Below are 25,365 nucleotides of genomic sequence, written 5' to 3' on the forward strand. Positions count from 1 at the left end.
AGGGCCCGTGGGTTTATCTTTGTATAGGAAGGGAATATATCAGACTTTACAACTTAGTTCTACTTCTATAATGACCCTTGCTAGCTAAGCTACCTTCTGGATATCACACTTTAATAAAGATATTGATTCCAAGAAAACAATGAATATGAAAAAATCATATTAGTAGAGAAAGTTTAAATCATGTACCATAAAAAATATGAAGAGTCAGAATAATGTCTATTTAGTGCAAATGAAGTGTCACTGGAAAAAGAACCCTCTTTAGGGGGTAAATACAATGTCATATCAAAGGAGAACTGAGAATCATTTCATGTTTCTTCACAAGGAGAAAAATGACCACATGGAAACTTGTCGTAAGTTTGATTTTAGTGAAGATTAAAAATCCTGATAACTTGTCTTTGAACAAGGTATGAAACAGACTCCTAGAAAACATGGCTGAAAGTTCATGGGATTTACATCTTCTTTCTTCCTAGACTAGAATATAGAGCAGGGACAGATGACAGTACACAGTTAATACCAGTTTTGCTTTTCCCTTATGAAACTCCTGTGGATTTATATAAAACCTCTTTCCATCTTCAAAGAAACCAGTGTTTCATTACTGAATTCCAGTTCCTCCCTTAGCTTCAGATCAATACTGGTTTTCTCACAGCTTGCCTCAGTACATTTTTAGCCCACAGAACCATGTGCATGAAATGATTAAACAGGAACTTCCATGACCTTCAACAACCAGACAAGCTGGTTACTGCTGTCATACAAGAGAGGTCGAGTACTCTACTTCTCCCAAAGAGTGTAGTCCTTGATCATCTTGCAGCTCAGTAAAAGGCAAGAAGAAAGGTTTCAGCCTGGTCTCCGCAAAGAGATCCTCAACAGAGGAGCAACCAGATCTGGAGCTTACCAGTATTTGGGGAATACAGCACCCCAAAGATGAGCACTTGAAGGTGGGCCTCCCTCTCTGATCTCATCCCCAGTGGCTGGCCTTCCAGCCAGGAAAGCTGCACAGAAACATAGCAGCCACAGTCTGTGGGGAAAGAGAATCACTGAGGCCCTGAGGACCATGTCAACAGGAGCTGAGGACTCAGGGTGACTAGCCTCTGCAAGGACTTGATCTTCATATTTCTGAAGTTGTTCTGAAAGATTCTATCCTTTCTTGGTGTCTACCAAGAAAGGACTGAACAGGTGGGATGCCTTCCTACCCTCACTTAACCAGGTGAGCCTCTCAACCTTCTACTACATTTCTGCCATGGAGGTAACCCACTCCACAGCCTGATGCAAATTCCTGTGATCCAAGAGAGGAAGAGCAGCTACTCATTAAAGGATCCAGAACAGCCAGAGAGAGGACAATGAGGTATGCCCCATGGAACAGAGGAGACAGAAAAACGTTTAACTGAAATAATAATAGTGTTAATAAAGTAAGGCATATGTGCAGAGAAAGACTTCCTAAAGCTTGAACAGATGATGTTTGTGTTATTCAGCTTTCCATGGCTGTGACCAAAATACCTGAAAAGAACAACACAGAGAAGGAAAGTTTATTTTGGGCTGTGGTTTCAGAGATCTCAGTCCATGGTCAGCTAAGACCTTTGATCTGGGCCTAAGGTGAGGCAGAACATCATGGTGGAAGGACATGGTAGAGGAATGTTGCTCAGGTCATGGCAGCTGAGGGCATAGAGAGAGGAGCCAGGGACCAGATCCCATCCCCTCAGTAACCTACACCCTCTAGCCATGCCCCATCTGCCTACAGTTACCCCCCAGTAATGCATTCAAATTGTTAACCCATCAAATGAATTTGGCCACCGATGAAGTCACATCTCTCATAATCTAACAATTTTATCTCTAAAAATTGCTGATTGCCGAACACATGAGCTTTCCAGGGAATACTCAATATCCCAAACCAAAACACTGCTGGAACTAAGAAATTAAATTGAAAAATGTAAAAGGAGGATGATCCAGATTGGCACCAGATTGGCATCTAGCCTTCCAACTTCGGTGTAAAAATCTAGATATGAGAAAAGGAACATGTGCAAACAGTGAGAAAGACGACCACCGTCCAGAAATCCTGTACAAGTATCATGGCCCTAACTTTTCAGAAAGAACAGTATTTTTGAATATAAAAAAATATCTATTATAGTATTTTACACAGTGGTGAATTTGATAACATTACTTGAGGATATTTCACTCACTAGACTATCAAATACAAAGCCAATTACCAGTGAAGAAGTGAAGTAATAGATGGGTACTCACATAATTGTTCATGGAACTGTAAAGTTTGCCTTTTCAGAAATAAATCTTACATTTCTTAATTTAAAAACATATATCCCTTAACTCAGCAAATTTGCTTTTGGAATTCTATAAAAAGTAGACAATCGAACTATAAATACTGAGGTATATATGTAAAGTATGGCTGCATAAATTTTGACATATATATACTCTGTATATATACCTCAGTATTTATAATTCCATTGTTAAGACATTCATTAAACACTGAGCAACAAATAAAGGAATTAAGTGTTTTTGAACAGAATGACTTGGGAAAATGTGTACAAGGTATGAAACAAGCCTAAATTGATGGCATCATGCAACATTTTAGGGCATTAAAAAAAAAGGGGGCATCCCATTTTAGAATCATTTCCAGTTTCAGTGAAGAGAAAATTTTAAATCATGGGTAAAAGAGTAGAAAAATAAAGGTTTTATCCAAGAATGGGATGAATCTACAGGAAATAATAAGTCCAACTTTTATCACCCCAAGTTTCTCCACAATTTCATTACCCACACATACCCATAGGATTATAGCTAAGTGACACAAAAACCATGTAGTTTTCTAGACTTATACCATCTTCTACGTACAAAGTACTCCTTCTTCTGAATCCTTGAGGGACTGATCCCACGACTCTTGTCAATATTAAAATCTGTAGATGATTAAGTTTCATAAAAAGAATGGCCTAGGGAGGGAAAGCACAGACATGCAAAGAAGTTGCCATCCATGGATAAAAAACTTACTTTAAAAGAAGAAGAAGAAGGGAGAAGCAGGAAGAAAGAAGGGGAAGGAGGAGGAGAAGGAGAAGAAAAACTGACTTGGAGAAACCTGTGGATTACAGAGGCTGACTGTAATGGACTCAGAGGACTTGGTGGGGGAGGTGGCTTGTTGAAAACAAATCCAGGACGCCCCCCTTCAGAAAGCACTCATGGACAGTGAAACCAGCCATTGGACTCCCCAGGAAAAGGGTACGACAGCCGCCCTGCCAAGTACAGGTGGAGAAAGCAGCCTAAATGTTCCACGTCCCATGAAGGCCTGCCACTGCACCTGCCTCTAAGCTTCTCACTGGAGAACTGCCCACACCTCCCCACCTCCAGAGTTCCTCATAGGAAAGAAGAGTCCCTCTCAGAGTTTCCCCAGGGTAAGAAGACCTGGACCTACTTTCTGATCAGCCTGCCCTGGCCTTAGAGCTCCTCAGGAGACAGTAATCTGAGCAATGGAGCAGCCCAGCCCTCCCCCTCTGCACTCCCTGAGTGAAAAGCAGCTACTGCCCAGGACTGAGGCAACCACCAACAGGACTAGGTGGGAGAAAGGGATCCTCCCTCCCTGCAGCCATCTTAAAATAAACAATCAAACAAATGAATAATTCCCAGAAAGCTCCAAACTTAAAAAAAAAAAAAAACTGAAACAAATATTAAATTTTTTTTTTAATTGGACAAAAAAATGTCACACCCACATACAGGAGGTGAACAGGACCTCATATAGATCTAACCAGATGAGAAGTTCTCCAAGGCAAAACATAATCAAAATGCCCAACATACAAAATAAGGAAGAACATTAAAAGCTGCAAGAGAGAAACAACAAGTCACATTAAGAGGCAAGCCAAATAGACTCACTTCAGATTTCTGTACTCAGACCATAAAACCAAGGAAGGCACAGAATAACATTTTTCAAACTCTAAAAGAAAACAATTGCCAACTGAGATTGCTATACCCAGAAAAGCTCTCTTTCATATTTGATGGGGAATTAAAAACCTTCCATGTCAATGATAAACTAAAAGAAATAAAACAAATGAGCTGGCACTACAAGGAATACTCAAAGATAAATTGCACGCAGAATATCTCAATAAGAGAATCCAAAACCCCCAAGTAAATGAAAATCAAGCAATGATCAATCATCTAAATGAGAACCAAGGCAGGATTAAATACTACAACAACAACAACAAAAATCAAATAGCAGCAAACCACAAGCATATATCCATAATAACACTGAATATAAGTGGTCTCAATTCTGCAATTAAGACATAGATTAGAAAAATTTATCAAAAAACAAGATTCAACTATATGCTGTTTGCAAAAAATTCATCTCAGGTAAATGCATTTGTGGACTGAATGTAAAAGGCTGGAAAAAGTACTCCATGCAAATGAACTATAAAAACAGGCCAAGGTAGCCATTCTCATATTTGACAAAGCTGATTTCAAGCAAAAATTAGTCCAAAGAGACAAAGAGAGCCATTACATCCTGGTTTAGGAAACTATTCAACAAGAAGAAATAATGATAGCTAATATATATGCCCCAGATGTCAAGGTACCCAAATACATTAAAAAAATACTCCTTGACATTAAATTCCAGATAAACCCCAATACAATAATACTGGGAGACTTCAACACACCCTTATCATCAAGACAGGTCAACAAAGCATAAAATCAATAAAGATATATCCAACCTAAATATTACTATAAGTCAAATGGAACTAATAGACATCTATAGAATATTTTACCCCAAAACAGCTGAATGTTCCAACTTCTCTGCACCTCATTTAACCTTCTCCAAAATAGACCACAATCCAGGTCACAATGTAAGTCTAAGCAAATACAAAAAAAAAAAAATGGTATGATCCGTGCCTTGTGACAGATCATAGTGAAATGAAACTAGAAATTAACAGCAAAAAAAAAAAATAATAGAAACCACACAAACACAAGGATGTTAAACAATAATCTCTTAAAACTAAAAATGGACCAAAGTAGAAATGAGATTTAAAAAAAACAAGAAATTCTTAGAAACAAATGAAAGCAAAGATATAACATACCAATATCTCTGGGACAATATGCAAGTAATACTAAGATGAAAATTTATTGCATTGAATGCATACATTAAAAATATAGATATATTCCCAAATAAATAAACTTATGCTCCATTTCAAGGCCTTAGAAAAAGAAAAACAGATAGAATGTATACTATATATTGTCTATCAAAAAAAAGTTATACAACATAATTTAGAGTGAAAATATTTATTATATATGCCCCACATACATAAGTACATAGTAGCTTTTCTATATTTCAACAATTTGGCTGAGAAAGAAATCAGAAAAAAATACCCTTCACAATAAAAATAAAATAAAATATTGAAAAAATAAAATATATGATAATTAATTTAATCATGAAATTGAAAGAACCAAACACTGAAAGCTATAGAACACTCAAGAAAGAAATTGAAGAAGATCTCAGAAAATAGAAAGACCTCCCATGTTCTTAGATAAGCAGAACTAGTATAATCAAAATGACCATCCTACCAAAAGCAATATACAAATTCAATGCAATCCCCATCAAAATAACAATGACATTCTTCATGGAACTAGAAAAATCAGTCCTCAAATTCATCTGAAAAAATAAGAAAACTAGAATAGCCAAGACAATTTTAAAAAGTGATGCAGGAAGCATCATAAACCCAATCTCAAATTATTCTAGATAGCTATAGTAACAAAAAAAACATGCTATGACATCAAAATATACATGAAGACCAATAAAATAGAAGAGAAGACTTCAAGACAAGCTCAAATACTTACAGCCATATGATTTTTGGTAAAGGTGTCAAAAATGCAGAACAAAGGATATCCACATTTATTTTATTTTTTTATCATTCAAAAATTTTTAAAATTTGTTCTTATTAGTTACACATGATAGTAGAATGTACTTTGAGATATTATACATATATGGAATATAACTTCCCATTCTTCTGGTTGTACATGACGTGGAATTACATTGGCTATGTATTTATATATGCACATAGGAACATAATGTCTGATTCATTCTTCTATCTTTCTTATTCTCATACCCCCTTTTCCTTTCATTCCCCTTTGTCTAATCCAAAGTACTTCTTACGCCCCCCCCCCACCACTTATTGTGATGTGTTAGCATCAGCATATCAGAGAGAACATTTTGCATTTGGGGGTGGAGATTGGCTTATTTACGTAGCATGATATTCTCCAGTTCCATCAATTAACCAGCAAATACCATAATTTCATTTCTCTTTATGGCTGAGTAATATTTTATTATGTATATATTCCACATTTTTTATCCATTCATTTGTTGAAGGTCACCTAGACTGGGTTCCATAGTTTAGCTATTTTGAATTGAGCTTCTATAAACATTGATTTGGCTGTGTCACTGTAGTATGATGATATTAAGTCCTTTAGGTCTAAACCAAGGAGTGGGATAACTGGATCAAATGGAGGTTCCATTCCCGGTTTTCTGTGGAGTCTCCATGCTACTTTCCAGACTGGTTGCACCATTTGCAGGCGCACCAGCAATGTATGAGTGTACATTTTCCCCACATCCTCACCATCCTTTATTGTTTCTTGTATTCTTGATTATTGCATTTCTGACTGGAGGAGAAAATCTTTGGCATCTGCACCTCAGAGCATTAATCTGCAGGATATATAAAGAACTCAAAAAACTTAACACCAAGTAACAAAAACAAACAAACAAAAAAACCCAGTTAATAAATGGGCAAAGGAATCGAACAAGCACTTCACAGAAGAAGAAAAACAATTGGTCAACAAATATATGAACAAATTTTCAACATCTCTAGCAGTTAGAGAAATGCAAAGATTCCATCTCACTCTAGACAGAATGGCAATTATCAAGGATATCCATATTTAGAAGAAAAAAATTAGATATGAAATTAGGTCCTTATCTCTCACCCTGCACAAAAATCAAATCAAATGGATCAAAGACTCAGGAATTAGACCAGAAAGCTTGCAACTGTAGGAGGAAAATATAGGGTCAGAACTCCATCATATGGTTTCAAGCAATGACTTCCTCAGCAAAACCCCTGAAGCTCAAAAAATGAAACCAAGAACCAGTAAGTGAAATACCATCAAACTAAAAAGCTTCTGCACATGAAAGGAAATAATCAAGAGAGTGAAGAGAGATCCTACAGAATGGGGGAAAAAAATATCTTGCCAGCCACTCACCTCTGACAGGGAATTAATATCCAGAATATATAAAAAAATTCAAAAACTCTATATCCCAAAACAAATAACTCAATTAAAAAATAGGTCAATGAAACTTCAACTAGGTCAAATACAAACTTCTCAAAAGAGGAAATGCAAATGGCTAACAAATATATTTCTTAAGTGTTCAATATCTCTAGCAATCGGGGTATGCAAATCAAAACTACCCTGAGATTTCATCTCTACCCAATCAGAATGATAATTATCAAGAATACAAACAATAATAAATACTGGATAGGATGTGGGGGAAAGGATATACTCAGACATTATTGGTGGGACTGCCAATTAATTACAACCACTATAGAAAGTAATATGTAGATTCCTCAAAAAACTAGAAATGGAATGACCATATGGACCCAGGATTCTACTCAGTATTTGTCTAAAAGAACAAAAATGAACATACTATAGCAATATAGCCACCACAATTAGCAGGCTAACAATTCATAATTGTCAAATTATGGAACCAACCCAGATGTCCACTGGCAAATGAATAGATCAAGAAATTGTGGTATATATGCACAATGGAGTTTTACTCAGCCATAAAGAAGAATAAAATAAAGGCATTTGCTGGTAAATGGAGAAAAAATCATGCGAAGTAAATTAAGCTAGACTCAGAAAATCAAGAGCCAAATGTTTTCTCTCATATTAGAAGTTATAGCAAAATAAGGGAAAGAAGGTGGCAGGAAATGAGATTGGAAAGGAGATAAATCAGTAGAGTAGAAGGAAAAGACGAAGAAGGAGGGAGGAAAGAAGGTAAAGGGGTAGAGAATGAAATAAGCAATAGCTTGTTGTGCACATGTATAAATGTACCAGTCAGAAATAAATAAATAAAGGAGTGAGAGGAAGATCAATAGAAGAGACATGAGAGAACACAGGGAGTTTCTTTGGCTCTGAAAGCAGTATATGTGCACATGTCATTACTGACCTTCCCAGCAGTCCTGCCACATTCGCAAATCCATCTTTGGGATCTCACCGCAACTCAGGTAGCCCTGTGGGTATTCCGCCTTCACAAAGACATCCGGCTGAACCTGCTGAATATTATCACCATTGTCGCAAAGCACACGGCCCAATGACACCTGTTTCAGCTGAGTGAGTTGTGCAGGGGTAAAAACTCCAGGGTTTTCATACCAGAACCTGGTAGTTAACAGAAAAGACACAATTTCATGGGTCACTCAGGTGCATGTCCAACATCCACAGTGAGCCTTTGCTCCACAAAAAAAAAAAGAAAAGAAAAAAATACAAAGCAGATCTAAGATCGTGTTTGTGCTCCAACTAAGTATACTTTTAATTCTTTCAAATATTTATAAACTGATCAACCCTATACTTCTGAATTATCACTCTCAAACTCAAGTTTTATAAGGTGATTCAAAGTCTTGTAGAATTCTTATTTAAGAAAAAAAAAACATTTTTTTAATTTAAACTTTATGAACTGGCCTTAGAAATTTACCAAGAAACTTAAGATGAATGTGTTTGCCTAAAAAGTAAAAATAAGTTTTTAAATTCCACATATACCCTTTGGTTCTATTTACCAACTAATTAGAATAAATGGATCCAATTTTAAATGAAAGGATGTAAATTAAAAGTGGGCACTGATACAGTGAGTCTTGTATTTGTTCATTCAATAAATATTTAAATACTAATGCCACGTGTGCTTTTTTTCATGCTCGTGTACAACAGTAAATTAAGATAGTAGATGAAAAGACATTGCCACTTACATGAGTATCCGTCAAAATTCATGTTAACGTACTAAGCCCAGGTATTTTGAAAGATGACAATATTTGGAGACAAGACCTCTTTAAAGAGGGAACTGAAGTCAAACTAGGTTATATAGGTGGGTCTTAACCCAGTGTGGCAGGTGTCTTTATAAGTAGAGGATATGTTAACACAGTCACATATACAGGAGAGATGTGAAAATACAGAGAGACAGGAAATGCAACCTGGGATGAAAGGCCCTAGAGTAAGAACCCATGCTGCCAATCCTGGATCTGAGTTTTAAATTTCAGACTTGTGGGAAAAATCAAATTATATTATTTAAGGTACCTACTGTGTGGTCCTTTGTTACAGCAAATCCAGCAAACTAATACACTTAGGGAAGACAACTTACCCCAAATATTGGAAGTTTCCCAGACTTTTCCAGTGTTTGATGATGTATGTTTTTAAATGAATGCCAATGTATGTTTTTAAATTAATGCCAACTGAACATCTTATGCCAAATACATAAGGCAAGAAATCCAGAGCATTAAAAATAATTTACAAAAACTAATTCAATGAAATATACTATTAACATTTGCCAATGTATAATTAAGGGAATTAAATCTTTTGCTACTTTTTTTGTGATATCACCCTTAAGTGGAAAAAATTTGGAAGAAAAATGTTAAGAATAATTTTTAGGGTAAATTTAATTAAAGTCTAGGCTATGTTTCCAGCTTTATATACATCATTTCTATAATAATGCAAAATGTTGAATTATTAAACCAATTCACAAAAATCCTAAATCCTACTATTAAACTGTCTTAATGAATCAGAAGATACCATGTCTTGAAACATATTTGGTTCCAAGTGTCTGAAGAGCATTCAGGGGAGCTCTTAGTAGGTTTGGATTTCTTAGCTTTTATATTGAGTCTCACAATGATAACAGAAGTTGCATGACTAACTTACATTCTCCAGTCAGCTTTCTTCCATAATCTCATAAATTCAATTTATTTTCTATAAATACTTTAGAGAAATCAGGAAATTTTAGAGAAGAGTCTCCAGTTATCTCTCCACTCATTGCCATCGTTGTATGATTTTACAAAGAGGCTAGCCAATAATTCTCCTTCCATGAGACTAGAAGGAGGAGGCTCAGAACTGCTATCAACCTCTGCCCTCTCAATATCATTTAAGGATGCGGGGGTACTGCAGAACAGGCACTATAGTCACACACACTTTCCAGATGAGGAGCCTGGAACAGAGTCAGGTGTTGCCCAAAGTTAAACAGTTATAAGGAGTATTGCTCAATAGTAATTCTAACATGCATCCTCTCAACCACTGACTTCTGTGACCTTCCAAGACATTCTATTTCTTTTCTTCTTACAAAGATTTACAAAAGAAATTCTATCTGATATTATCAGTGGTCAGAGAGTTTTGAGACCGTACCTACCTTTTATTTATTATATTTAATAAATTTGAAATCATAGAAAATATGGAATCACACAATAATATTATTTTACACATATATTTGGGAGCAAGAAAACAATTTTTGTTATCTTTGATAAGTATAACAGATAATCCTTCACCTATCTCCATCTCTTAGCCGCTGAAACTGGGTAACAAAGAGGCACATAAGTGTCGGTCCCACTCTTGTACCAGGAATCAGGTCTTCAACCATCAGGGCGGGCCATAAATCAATGTCACCTGGGGTGCTGTACAACCTGGAACGACAACAGGCAGATAGCACACGTTGGAAGTAGTCCTTACATGAATGACTACTAAACCTTACTTTTAGTTCAGTCACACAAAATGGAAAGGAAAATATCATTATTATTACCATTTTACAGATAAAAAAACTAAGGTGAAAAAAGGCATGCAGGAATCACCCAATTGACAGGAAGTAGAGCTGTGATTTAACCAACAGAATTTAACACCAAAAATCACTCGTTGTGACATTCTTCAAAATTATCTCGTCAAACAATGAAATGTAAATATATTTTATATAGTTGTATGTATATCCATATATGTCAATATATACAACTAATTCTTTCAGAGGCAGTAGAAAATAAAAACACTGAACTATGAAAAATTTCCATCTTAGTGTATATAATAGATATGTCAAAAACTCAGAGTGAAAAATATTTTGTGGATCATAATTATCATATTTACTATAATAATAAATACATTACAATGTTATTCTTACTATAGTTATTATAATGTATTATATAGAATGTATAATATGTATAATTCTATATAATACATTATAATAACTATATAATTATATTTATAAATATGTATAATTTGTATATAATTATATATGTATATAATTATATTTATAAATATGTATAATATGTATAATATTTATAAATATAATTATATTATTATATAAATATAATTATAAATAATATATATTATACATTCTATATAATAACATATTAGTGTAATCATCATTAGGTATTATTATAAGGTTATTTTAATAATATATTTTTTCATTATTATTATACTTATATAATGAAATCATAACCATTAAATAAATTGTTCTGCTAAGAGTCAATGATCATTTGATCTAGAATTTGGAGCCATTTTAAAAACTAAATAACAAATAGACAAACAAGAGTTATTTAATGCAAATAGTAATAATAAGCCAAATGGGCTTGGGCCCACAACCCAATTAAATAAAAGCAAAAAAATTGACGTGGTTGCATAACTGTAGTATGATGATTCTAAATCCTTTTTTTTTAATATTTATTTTTTAGTTTTCGGCAGACACAACATCTTTGTTTGTATGTGGTGCTGAGGATCGAACCCGGGCCGCACACATGCCAGGCGAGCGCGCTACCGCTTGAGCCACATTCCCAGCCCGATTCTAAATCCTTTGGGTATAAACCAACAAACAAGTTGGGTAACTGGGTCAAATGGTGTTTCCATTCCAAGTTTTCTAAGGAATCTCCACACTGTTTTCCACAGTGGTTGCACCAGTTTGCAGTCCCACTAGCAAAGTATGAGTGTACGTCTTTCCCCACATCCTCCCCAACATTTATTGTTACTTGTATTCTTGATAATTGCCATTCTGACTGCAGTGAGATAGTTTTAATTTGCATTTCTTTAATTGCTAGAAATGTTGAACATTTTCTCATATTTTATTTTTTGGACTATTTGTATTTCTCCTTCTGTGAAGTGCCTGTTCAGTTCCTTTGCCCATTAACTGATTGGGTAAAATATGAGCAATGTCCTACAGTCCAATTAGGAGCCACCTTGATTAAATTGCATTCCCTGTCTCCAAACAATAAACATGATACAGAGTTAGTCTGCTTTTTGCTTTACTTTATCTTTTTTACTGCAAGCATATGACTCACTATACTGCATATGGTTTAACTTTGCATGTTTTAAACTTGACACAAATAAAAATATGGTGCCCTTGCTTCCTTGTTTTCTTTTTTAACTCAGTAATTTAGTCAGAGGTGCAATTGTGTTGTTGCACACCTCTGTACCTCCTTTATTTTCACAACTGTATAATAAATAGTTACCAGAAACTATTCCAATTTAGTTCTCTACTCTACTAGTAATGAATACTTGTGAGGTTTTCAATTTAAATGCTATGAACATTCTCACATATTTCTTCAAATGTATAAGAGTATCTCTAGACTAAGCACTGATTTTCTTTTACCGTGGAGGTCCACAGAGTAAATGTTTTCAGCTTTGTGGGACAATTGGTCTAGTTGCAACTTCTCCTCCATTTTGCAGAAAAGCAGCCATAAACAACACAGAAACAAAGGGACACAGCTGTATTCCAAAACAGCTTCACAAAATCAGTCAGTCAGTTAGATTTGGTGAACCGGCAGTGATCTGTAGATATCTGCTTTGGAGATACTGATGCTAGAGCCAGAGAGGATGGCTGCAGAGTGTATCTTCAATTGTAAGACATAAAGTCAAAATGCTATCCAAAATAGATGTGCAATTCATACTTTTATAATGAGCATATAGAATTTTTCTGTAATACATATCTATGTACATTCTTTTAATTTTCATAAATAATGCCAAAATGCTATACAAAGTGGATGAAAAATTCATATTCCCACAATAGTCATATAGAAATTCTCTGTAATTTATTTCCTGGCAAAGTAACTCTCTTATCCCTTGGCACAACTTAATTTAGTCTTTAATCTTTTTTTTTTACTCTAATCTCCTCCCCTGTCCCTTTCTCACTCTCCTCCTCCTTCTTAGTTTCATCTTTCTCTTCTTGAGCTTTTCTTTCTCTTCCTCTTATGTTTGGTTTCTTAATTTCTGACAACAGGTGCTTTTTTATATTTCCAAGCACTCGTTTGAATGTTAAAGTGCTTATTTAATACAAGTTTTAATGTGAAATTGTTGTTTCCCAATGTTTCAGGTTTTTCTGGAAGATTTTTCCTCTGAAAATATTTACATTTGCTGGTGAAGGCGTTCCTGCACCCGATGTCTGACAGGGTCACAGCATTGGGGATGCTGCAGTGGGGCCGACCCATCTGGAAACCGGAACTATGGGGAATGTTAAGTGTTTTGTTTATGTTATTCATGATATGGATAATAGGGCATATGTCAATCAATGACAAAAGTATATATTGCCTGAGATTGCAGGAAAATTCCTAAAATTGTATCCTACTAAAGATGCAATTGAGAAATGCCATGAGGTGTGTTTCAATGCCTCTCAAGATACAAACAATAGTGTTATTCCTCAAGAAATTCACAGGAAAAAAGATTGCAAATCCAGGTTCCTGAGAAAAGCTTAACAACTTACACTAAGCTCCCCACCCAACCCCCCCATTCTAAAGCCACAACCTGTATACAACATACATTCCCCCCACCAACAGACCCTCCTTTGCCTTACACAGGAATTCATGATGAGAATGGAAAACACATAGTTAATATTAATGGCAAATGGGTTGAGGTTCAGAGCCTGCCCTTTAGTTAAAAATTACAAAGATATAAGAATTGGTGTGCTTTGACTGAGGATCATGGAAACTCTTTAAGAAAGCAATTAAAATAGTTCATATGAAAAAAGGAAATTACCTTGGAAATTAAAAATAGAATAATGTAAAATTAATATAGATATATTTTAGAGGCACTTCAGAATAGTAGGCTTTTTAAGTAATAGGCTTTCACTATTTTATGTGTGTTTTACTGGAACTTTAGAAGTAAGAAAGCTTACCAATAATCAGAAGTATGCTTTAAAGTTAAAGATTAATGAAATAACTATAGGTATGCTTAAAGTTAGAAGTTAATAATAGGTCCAGAGACATGTAGCCTAGCACCTAGTGATTGAGGTGAAAATGTAAAAGCTTAATCACGATTGGCTAAGGCTATAGAAAAATATTTTAAACAATGTACTTAATATCTTAGGTTATCAATATATGTCAGAACTAAGATTGTAACTCTTGAAAATCATGTAAATCAAAGAAGTTTCAGGCTTTGAGGCTATCCATTAAGCACCTGAAAAAAAAAAAAGCCTGAAAAAAGATATAAAAATAAAGGCCCCTCTAGGGGCAGCAGATTTTTTCTGGAGGCTGCTCCTCACTTGCAACCTGCCTCTTCTTTCACCAATGCCACTCCTCCTTCAGGACCCCTGAACCCTAGCAATTTGCATTTATGTTTTATTGTTGCATGCCTTTATTTAACATTTGTCCTCTTTTGCATTCTGAAATATTTGTAAAATGAATTTCTCATTCGATAGCTTGTTCTTCAATCACTATGGTGATATACAACATTTTTAATGGCAATGTTAGTGGTGATAGTGAAGTAGGAATTGAAGTGTTTTCTTCCTCCCCCCCCCCCCATAGCATCTGTAATTTCACTTCATTCTGCTTTCAGATCAGAAGAGGTCACTATCTTTTCTCTACTCACTTCCTCTTTCATAAGTAAATGCTATCTCTGGACACTTTCAGATTTGTAGCCAGCTCTGTGAACTTCTGGTTTCCACAGTTACTTTTGACAAAATAGTACTTGGTGTTGAACTTCTCCTTCTAGAGGAATTTTTTTTCATCTAAGTTCTCTTCCCCTTTTCTTTGTCCGTGAAGATTTTTAAAGTACCCGATCCCTGAAAGCTCTAGAGTTGCAGGGGAAGTAGGGTTCATGGGCAGTTCTTTTGCATATTGCTGATTATTTTTAAACACAGTTATTTTGGAATTCACACCATTCTGTCTCTGCTAATTCTGAAGGCACAGGTTGTGTGTTATTTTTTGTGCACCCTCTTTGCTGATCTTATAGTTTTGGAGGAGGAGGCTGTGTTGAAAGTTTAAAATCAAGAGAAAATCATTTTCCTAGGTATAACCTGAAAATATGACTTTAAATATTTGTTAATCGATGTCTATGAAATTATGTTTTATTTAGATTTTGCATTTTTCAAGTTAATTATGTAATTGAGCACCTTCTACATATTGATTGGGAGTCTAATTTTCAACTATTATGTAAAAGTTCCTATTTACACTTCCTATCCATTTTTTAATGGGGGCATAGTTTTCTTTCTTACTATCAGGAACTCTATAAATATATATTCTGGATGCTAATACTTTTTTATGTCCAAATGTATTTACTCCATATTTGTGCTGTTTTTGGTCACTCTCATTTATGTTGCATTTTGATTTTAAAAAAATTCTTTAATTCTACAGTCAAGTTATAAATTTTTATGGTTATTATGTTTTATATCTTACTTAAAAATTTCTTTCCTTACCCAGAACTGATTTTCATATGATATGAGATAAGAATTCATACTCTTTTTTATGGGCTAGGGATATAGTTCAGTTGGTTGAGTGCTTGCCTTGCATGCACTTGTTTGCATAAGGCCCTGGGTTCAATCTGCAGCACCAGAAAACAAACAAACAAATAAATAAACCACTCTTTTTTTTTGTCCCTGGAAAGAGAGCCAATTATTGTGTATCACTTATTGACATGTTCAGATTTCTCACTATGTCTAGCAGTTCTTTCAAATATGATATTTCCAAATATGAGCATCTTTTCTCATTCACTCTTGGTCTATTCCACCAGTCTTTTTGTATACTCTTGTCTGATATCACACTTATTACTAAGAGCTCAACAATGATAATAAGTGTTGCTAAAAGTTAAACATATCATTTGTTATATATAAATGTGGGTAATATAGATACATATTGCTTAACTTGGATTTCCAATTTTTTTTAAAAAAAATTTTATCTAAATTATATGACCTTTTTTTCTTATAAAGTTTCCTTCTTCATATTGACATTGTTTATCTTCAAGTCAAAATGTGACTGACCTCGAGAAGCCGGTTAAATAGTGTTCCTCTTTTCATATTCTTTGAGAGACTCCAGGGCCTTTGGAACTGTTCAGATTATATTTATAAATGGAGTACCAGGTATGAGGTGAATAACATGTTTCAAAAGCATATTTTGAAAAGTTTTGTTTCCATTTAAACTTAAGCTGTCTAGAGTATTTTGTCAAGTCAATTTGTTTCTCTTACAGCTCTGATTTAATCTGTTATTTCCAATGAAATAAGGGAAAGTCTATTTGGTTTCATGAAACATTTAATTTAATTATTGTTATGAGCTGAATTATGTCCCCCAAAATAGGTCAAATTAGTAATCCTTGGTACCTATCATTGTGGTCTTATTATTTGGAAAGACACTTTATGCAGATGTGATCAAGTTAAGATGCTGTCACTGGGGTGGACCCAAATCCAATATGACTGGTGTCCCTATAAGAAGAGGACTACGTAGACACAGACACAAAGTGAAGGGGTCGTGTGACGACAGAGGCAGAGACTGAAGTACCTCAGCTGCAAGCCAAGGGCTGTTTCCCTCTACCAGAAACTAGAAGGAGCAAAGGATTCTCCCCTTTCCATTCCAGAGGAAACACAGCCCTGCCAATACCCTGATTTGGGGCTTCAGAATTATGGAATAACAAATTTCTGTTGGTATAAGACACTCAGTTTGCAGTACTTTGCTATTACAGCACTAGGAAACTGACATAATTATTAATTCCCATAATTTCAAGCTAAATTCACTTCTAATTTTAAAACAATTTTCCTGCCAACATACTACCATTATCCCATTCCTCTCATTTGCTTACGGTTAATATAATTTGAGTTGTATCTTTGAAGTTATTCTTAAATTAATTTGTAACATATTTAATTTTTTAAAGGAATTTAAGACTCACTGCTAAACTGAGCAGGAACTAGAGGGATTTCCCACATACCTTCTGAATTAATTTTTTAGAATATACTTTGATCCTCAAAATAACTGCCCCTAATGCATATAACATTAGATGGAGGTCCCTGTCCAAAGCAAGTATGAAAACCATTAACATAACAAGTCTTCTGGCTCTGATAATGAAACATTAAGCTGTGTTTAGACTTAGTTTCTCACCTAGTCTACTACCAGTGAATTAAAAAGAGTAAACATGGTTGAACTATGTTAAAAAGAGAGGCTTTTGTTTCCATTTTTAATTTACAGAGAGTTGAAGTCAAATGTTAGCCCAGGATGGTGGTGCATGCCGGTAATCCCAGTGGCTTGGGAGGCTGAGCAGGAAGATCACGTTCAAAGCCAGCCTCAGCAACTGCAAGGCACTAAACAACTCAGTGAGACCCTGTCTCTAAATAAAATACAAAATAGGGCTGGGGATGTGGCTCCATGGCTGAGTACCCCTGAATTCAATCCCTGATATAAAAAAAGAAAAAGAAAAGAAAAACAAATGTAGTTTAACTCTGGTTAAAATCAAATTATACAGAATATGAGAAATAATAGATAAAGGAAACCAGAAAACTAAATTAAGTTCATGTCTGTGAATTGTAAGTGTTAAGAAAATAAATGGTAAATGGAGGTTTTAGATACTACAACACTGAATTTTCTCAGATAGCATAATCATGGTTTTGTTAACTTCAGTCACTTGGTATTGATGTTTCCCATCTCTTAAATAATTCAGTTAAACATTAACCATTCTTATTCCTGTTACTGCATATTGCTTTTACCATGGCTCACCATATCATCTCTAAGAAATGCAGGGAGCCTTTCAATGAGCTTTATTACAAGCCTTATATTTAGTAACTTATTAATTGTGTATGCCCTGTGTTTGGTTTTTCAAATCAACTCCAGTCTCCTTAGAGGAAAGTTTGAGATCGATAAACTCTCAGAGCATTTCTTATCAATTCATCTGCATTAGTCAGAAGAATGTCAATTTAAAAAAAAAAAAACTTTTTCCATTATAAACATTGTATCACTTCTTTCTTGCTTAAAATTAGTCATTAATAAGAATAAAGAAATAGCTTCTGCATTAATACCATGTCATTGCACTTGAAAACTGTCCTCCCCAAACCTAATATTAAACATTTGTTCCATATTTAAAACTAGTAATCTGGTGTGAGGCAGCATGGTTATGAAGGTAGAGTTATACAACCCGAGATGGTATTTCTGATAGTAAAACCTCCTTTCTTTTGAAAACAAAAACCATCACAGAGGCCTGGTAACTTTAACCTTAACTGCTCTGAATGCATATAGTATAGAGAGCCCTGTCTCAAAGCAAGAATGAAAACCATTGACATAAAGAATCTCCTGGTTCTGATAATAAAACATTGAGCTGTGTTTAATTTAGTTTCCCACCTTTTCGATTACAGGTGGAATAATAAGAACAAAAGGAGACAAGTTATGTTTAAAAAGAGAGGGAGAGAAAATAAATGCTTTTGTTGCTATTTTTATGTACAGAGAGTTGAAGGAAAATATTTGTAGACCTTGAAATGAGCTATTTCTTGCCACAAAGACTACAATGTCAATCTATATCTAATTTCATAACCACAGTTTGACTTAAAGACGGCTTTAGAAGGATGGATAATAATAACTTTCATTCAGCTGGATCATTCACAGAGACAGGTGGACAGATATCCGTATGGCATTTTGGGGAGCTATGCATGCTTACCTGATTCAGAGAATGAAAGGCAGATAATGCAGCAATGCATGATTTTAATGAAACAAATAAAAGCCATTCCCATAAACATGGAGGAATGGTGCTTTGTGATAAAGTGTCCTTGCAGAAAAGCTTTCTGAGACACTCCTGAGTTTTCAGAATGAATATGATCATTTAGTGGCTTTTTTTAGAGAGAAAAATACATTTGAAACATGTCCTTCAAAAAAGCAAAGTGTCCTTGTGTATTCTCACACAAAATAAATTTTCTTTTGCCTCAGGATGGCTGCTTCTATAGGAGAAAAGTAAATGGCATTTCACACCAATGAAATTAAAACAATGAGAACATCTAGCATGATTAGTCAGTTCAGAAACACAGTACAAAATAACTTTATGATTAATTTATGGTTTCTGAAAACATCAGAAAGAAAATTGTTTTCTTGTTTGTTTGTTTGTTTGTTTGTTTGAGAAGCAGAGTCCCTCAGAATACCTTTCACTGAGAGCTTGTCTCAGGACTCAATTTTTCCTCAAAGATTTTTAAGGAGACTATTTTTTTCTTCTTTCAAAGTTCTACAATTAAAATTTTAGGCATTTTTAGAGAGCTATCCATAAATATTAAGAAACATTAGCTCTCGAACAGAAATGGCACAGAAAAGTAAATAAATGGAGAAAGGGAATCAAGTGACTTTTTAAATTCTTTAATGGATATAAAAGACTACCCAATTTTTGCTTTTATAGGAGGAAGAACTTCTCTTTCTGCTGCCAATTTTACAGGAGGAAAATAAGCTAAGCTATTTTACATATTTTACACAGAACTAAAAATGTAATAGTCATCAAATTTCCAAAAGCAGAGTACAAAATATAGAACTCTACAATTATATCTAAAAATAAAATTAATCCCTTAAGCTCTATCTTATGATCAGTTACAGAAAAAGGGAATGAGAGGACAGAAAGGAAGAAACTGAAAAATAAAAACAGTATCAACCAAGGCAGAGACATCAATAGCAAGACAGAGATACCTACAAGCAACCATAGAGACTGGGGCAGACATTCACATAGGAAAAGAAACGAACTCATAGCCATCAGAAATCCATGTGCCTTGGATACTGGCAAACTGAACAAACATTTAAAGATGATATCTTTAAATGGATATTTAAATTATGGATATTTCCATAGTTTTAATCTTAAATGTCCTCCAAAAGCCATGTATTAAAGCCATGTATGGTCCCCAGAACACAATGCTATTTGGTGATAGTGGTGGAGTCTTTAAGTGATGGGGCATGGTGAGAAGAAGACCCATCACTAAAGGTGTGCCCTTGAGGGAGATATTGGGACCCCAGCCCCACCTTTCTCTCTCTCTTTGCTTTTTGACTGGTATGAGGTAAACAGTACATGTCTCTACTACATGCTTCCACAGTGATGTGTTGCCTCACCACAGGACAAAGCAACAGGACCAACCAACCATGGACTGAAACTTCCAAAACTGTGATCAGAAATAAACCTTTCTATCTTTAAGTTGATTTGTCCCAGGTATTTGTTATAGTAATGGAAAGCTGACCATTATAAACATTGACAGCATGGCAACAATTGACAATTAAATCCTTTCTTTTTTTAACCTCAATAGTAGACCTAAATCATAAATTTGGTTTGTTTGGGATTTTTAGTTTGTTTGTTTGTTATATTTTTCATGATCACGACAAAGTATTTTTTACAAAAACAGTTTTATCAAATTCTGCCTACATACTGCAACCCTTGACATTTCAGAGACTGTGTTCTCTTTTGTTTGATTAAAAGGTTGACTGACAAGTATTAGGTGTTAAAAACATGCAGTCCCTAAAATGGAGAATTTCCCCTCATACCATAATCAAAAAGACAGAAAAATAAATGAAAGAAAAAAGGAATACTGTGTGGGACAATGTTATTAGACATCATATTTACAAATCAGGTAAAATTACTTAACATCCTCTCAGGAGCAAGTAATCACAGCAATAAATCATACTTTTAAGTACTGATAATGACATTAAAAAATTAACCCCTTTAATTCAGTCCAAAGATTCTTGATGACTCATAGCGTATTCTAGCACTAATCTAAGATTTAAAATAGAACTAGTCAACATATCCTGCTTTAGAAAGCACAATCAGGAAATCAACAGGTGTTTAAAACACTAACTGGTATATAAAAATATATCATGATATTTATATAGAATAAGACAATGAACAAAAGAACAACTCTCCATTGGTGGAATTCAAGGCTTTTATCACAAATATTGAGAGGTTTCTTCTAAGTCTCTAAAATCATGCCCCATACATCATGATACTAGCAGTACTAAGCCTGATATATAACTGAAGGATAGACAAATGAGAGAGAGAGAGAGAGAGAGAGAGAGAGAGAGAGAGAGAGAGAGGAGAGATATTATTCAGCTTTTCATCACTATGGCAAAATGCCTGACAAAAGCAACTTAAAGGAGAATAGAATTATTTTGACTCATGATTTCAGAGGCTTCAGTCCCTGGTTAGCCAGCCCCATTGCTTTGGCCCGTAGGCAAAGCAGAACGTAATAAAAGGATATGACAGAGGAAAGCATGTCATGCTTACTTCATGACAAATAGGAAGCAGAGAGAGAGAGAGGAGCTTGGGTAAAGACATATCCTTCCAATCCACACCCCTTCTCCAACTATGGATCCACCTTCTCCAACTATGCCCCATCTCTTTGAGTTTCCACTACCTCACAATCATGCCATCAAATTATGAATCTATCAATGGATTAATCCACTTGTGAGTTTGGAGCCCTCATGATCCAATCCATTCCCCAAAGCCCCAACCTAGGTACATTTCTACACAAAGGCCAAGCCTTCAACACACAAGCCTTTGAGGATCATTCCGGATCCCAACCACAACAGAAAGTTAGGTCAGGAGGTAACTGCTAGTTGGATAGCTATATAGATGTTTTCTCTACAGGCCAGCTAAGTTATAAACATTTTATTTTTATTGGCCACTTTAATCTTAACTGTTAATACTTGACTTACAGATTTTATTCATATTTTCAAAACTGCAAAATAACTTTGGTTTGGTGCTCTGTCTAAATACCTTCCACTCCTGTGTTGCTCCTCTTGGAACTTCTGTAAAAACTTGGTTTTCAGTCTTTATGCCCCTTAACCTCCCTTAGGCATTCTTTCCATCTGTCTATGCTATAAGCTGAATGATTTCTACAAATTTATCTTCCAGTTCACTCAATTTTTTTTTAAAAAAAATTCTTAGATGTTAATAGGCATGCATTTATTTATTTATTTATTTATTTATTTATATGCGGTGCTGAGACTCAAACCCGGTGCCTCACCCATGCCGGGCAAGTGCACCACCACCGAGCTCCAGCCCCAGCCCAGTTCACTCAAATTTATCTTCTAGTTCCCACAAAACGTCATCCTTTATCCAGTTATATATAATATGTTGTTTAAAATATTTATAGAGATTTTAATTTGAACTTTAAAATATCTATAGATTTTAATTTGAACTCTATAGATCATGTCTTAAAATTTAGTTTTTCAAATTATCTGTAATTTTTATCTTTCCTTCTTTAAAAGAGCTTTCTGTTCATTCATTCTTTCACCTATACAATTATGCTAAGTCTACTCATTTTATAGTTTCTTGAATTATTTCAGCATCCCTAGATTCTGTTTTATTTTATTTTAGTTTAATGCTTTTCATTTATTCTCATTGCTATCTGGTGGTACTTTATTTCCTAAAGTGAATTCTAAATTGTGTGTGTGAGAATGAGGGCATTTTCTTTGTCCTGCTGGGCCTGTCTATCCACACTGGCTTGTGGAAGTTGCCTGGATGGTGATTACTCATTTGCTGTTTTCTAGAGTTTCATGGGATTTAGTTTTCATGATAATTTATCATCTTGTCTTTCTCAGCACCATGGTGTTGAGAAAATTCAAATTCCTCTCATGTAGTATAGGCTTGGATTAAAACTGCCACAAAGCCTACAGAATGGGAGATCTTTGCCACCTGCTCCTCAAACAGGGAATTAATATCCATAACATATAAAGGACTTAAAAAGTTAACACCAAAAACTGAAATAACCCAAATAATAAATGGACAAAAGAACTAAACAGACACTTCTTAAAAGAAGAAATATAAATGGTCAAGAAATATATGAAAAAATGTTCAACATCTCTAGCAATCAGGAAAAATGAAAATCAAAACTACATTGAGGTTTTATCTCACTCTAGTCAGAAAGGCGAATATCAAGAATACAAATAATAATAAATGCTGGTGAGGATGTTGAAGGGAAGGTATGCGCATACATCGTTGGTAGAATTGCAAATTAGTACAACCACTCTGAAAAGCAGTATAGGGATATCTCAAAAAAATAGGAATGAACACCTTGGTGGGTTCCATTTTCTTTGTCCATTCATCTGTTGAAAGGCACCTAGGTTGGTTCCATATTTTATCTATTGTGAATTGAGGTGCTATAAGCATTGTGCAGCTGCATCACTGTAGTATGCTGATTTTAAGTCCTTTGGATATAAACTGAGGAATGGGATAGCTGGGTCAAATGGTGGTTCCATTCCAAGTTATCAGAGGAATCTCCATATTGCTTTCCAGAGTGGTCACACCAATTTGCAGTCCCACCAGCAATGTATGTACCTTTTTCCCCACATCCTCACCAACATTTATTATTATTTGTATTCTTGATAATTGCCATTGTGACTGGGGTAAGATGCAATCTCAGTGTATTTTAATTTGCATTTCTCTTATTTCTATAGATGTTGAACATTCTTTCATACATTTTTGACCATTCATGTTTCTTCTTCTGTGAAGTGCCTGTTCAATCCCTTAGCCCATTTATTGATTGGGTTATTTGCTTTTAAGAAAATGTACACACACACACACACACACACACACACACACACACACCACACACAAATACACACTCACAATGCAATATTACTCAGCCATAAAGAAGAATGAAATTATGACATTTGCTGGTAAGTGGATAGAACTGGAGATGATCATGCCATGTGGAATAAGCCAGTCCCAAAATACCAAATGCAGAATGTTCTCTCTGGTAGGTAGATTTTCATCCACAACAAGGGAAGGGAAGATTAGAAGTTCATTGGACTATACAGAAGGGAAGGGTAAAGGGATGGGAATAGGAAAACAGTAAAATGAACTAGACATGTCTTTCCTATCCTTGTATATGAATATACAACCAATATAACTCCATATCATGTATAACCATAATAATGGGATCCTAATTAGAACAAGTTATACTTATTCTATCAATGTATAATATGTCAAAATATATTCTATTGTCATATAATATATATATATATATATATATATATATATATATACACACACACACAAATAAATAAAACAAAAGGAAAAAATAAGAATAGAACCACCATATGACCCAGCTATCCCACTTCCTAAAATCAGTGTACTATAGGAATACAGCCTCATCAATGATTATAGCAGTGCCATTCACAATAGCCAAGTTATGGGACCAATCCAGATACTTTTCAAAAGAGTTAAAAAAAAAGTCATGTATTTATACACACAATGGAGCTTTACACAGCCATGAAGAAGAATGAAATCATGGCATTTGCTTGCAAATGGATGGAACTGCAGAAGATTCTGTTTAGTGAAATAAGCCAGACCCAGAAAGTCAATGGTTAAATGTTTTCTCTCATATGTGGGAAGGGGGGAAAATGGAGGTGAGGAATCTTATGAAAACAGAAGAGATTTCATTGGACTAGAGAAAAGGGATTGAAGAGAAAAGGAGTAGGGAAAGTGGTGAAAAGAATCTGACCAAACTATCCTATGTATATATATGAATATACCACAGTAAATTAAGAAAAAAGATCAAAGTATCACACGTGTGTACTTTTTAGTTGTTAGTGCCGAAAAGACAAAAATTCTTTTCATATTGGTTGTACCTGTTTCTCTGAGCACCAATGAATGTGTGCTTTGTGTTAGAAACAGACTAAAGCTATCCTGCTGATACCGTATGTTAAGTGTGCTTGTACACATTTGCTGAAAATCTATTTAAGCCATTTGTTGGGTTTTCTGTTGGAGAATTTAGGGACTCTACAATTTCTTCTTTCTGTGAGAATCTCTCCTGACAAGATGGTGTCCCACTGGTTTAGCTCGACATGAGAAGGAGGTGGTGGAAAAATTTACTAATTATCTGCCACTTTAAGTTTCATACAGGGTTTGGTGATTGACCAGAAAACATGTCACATCTCTAGAAAGAAGAAAAAAATATTCCATCTTTAAGGAAACTCCCACAAAGTTTCCTCTTTCGTCCTAACCTTAGCTCCTAATGTTTAGTCAAGAGTCTCTTCCTCTTTCCTGCAGGGAACAAGTTTTCTAGTTCCCTTCCTCCCTTACAGAAGTGAGGTAGGCATTTTGCACGGAGTGGTGCCTATAGAAGGCTGGAGGCCATGTCTCCTTACCCTACAGGGGTATTAAAGCACACCTCTCCCTCCCTAAGACCAAGAGTGT

The 25,365-nt window shown here is 34.9% G+C and overlaps 1 protein-coding gene across 1 annotated transcript in view; it reads right to left on the reverse strand.

Moving 5' to 3' along the window:
• PXDNL (peroxidasin like) overlaps positions 1-25,365 on the reverse strand; it is a 489,071-nt gene that overhangs the window by 35,644 nt on the left and 428,062 nt on the right. The window contains exons 18-19 of the mRNA XM_081265922.1: positions 10,539-10,673; positions 8,189-8,397 (exon numbers count right to left, since the gene is read on the reverse strand). Coding sequence (XP_081122048.1) covers positions 8,189-8,397; positions 10,539-10,673 — 344 coding nt within the window. The remainder of the gene's footprint in view (positions 1-8,188; positions 8,398-10,538; positions 10,674-25,365) is intronic.

The sequence above is a fragment of the Spermophilus citellus genome (assembly GCF_964194105.1).
Source record: "Spermophilus citellus genome assembly, chromosome: 14".
NCBI classification, from domain to species: domain Eukaryota; kingdom Metazoa; phylum Chordata; class Mammalia; order Rodentia; family Sciuridae; genus Spermophilus; species Spermophilus citellus.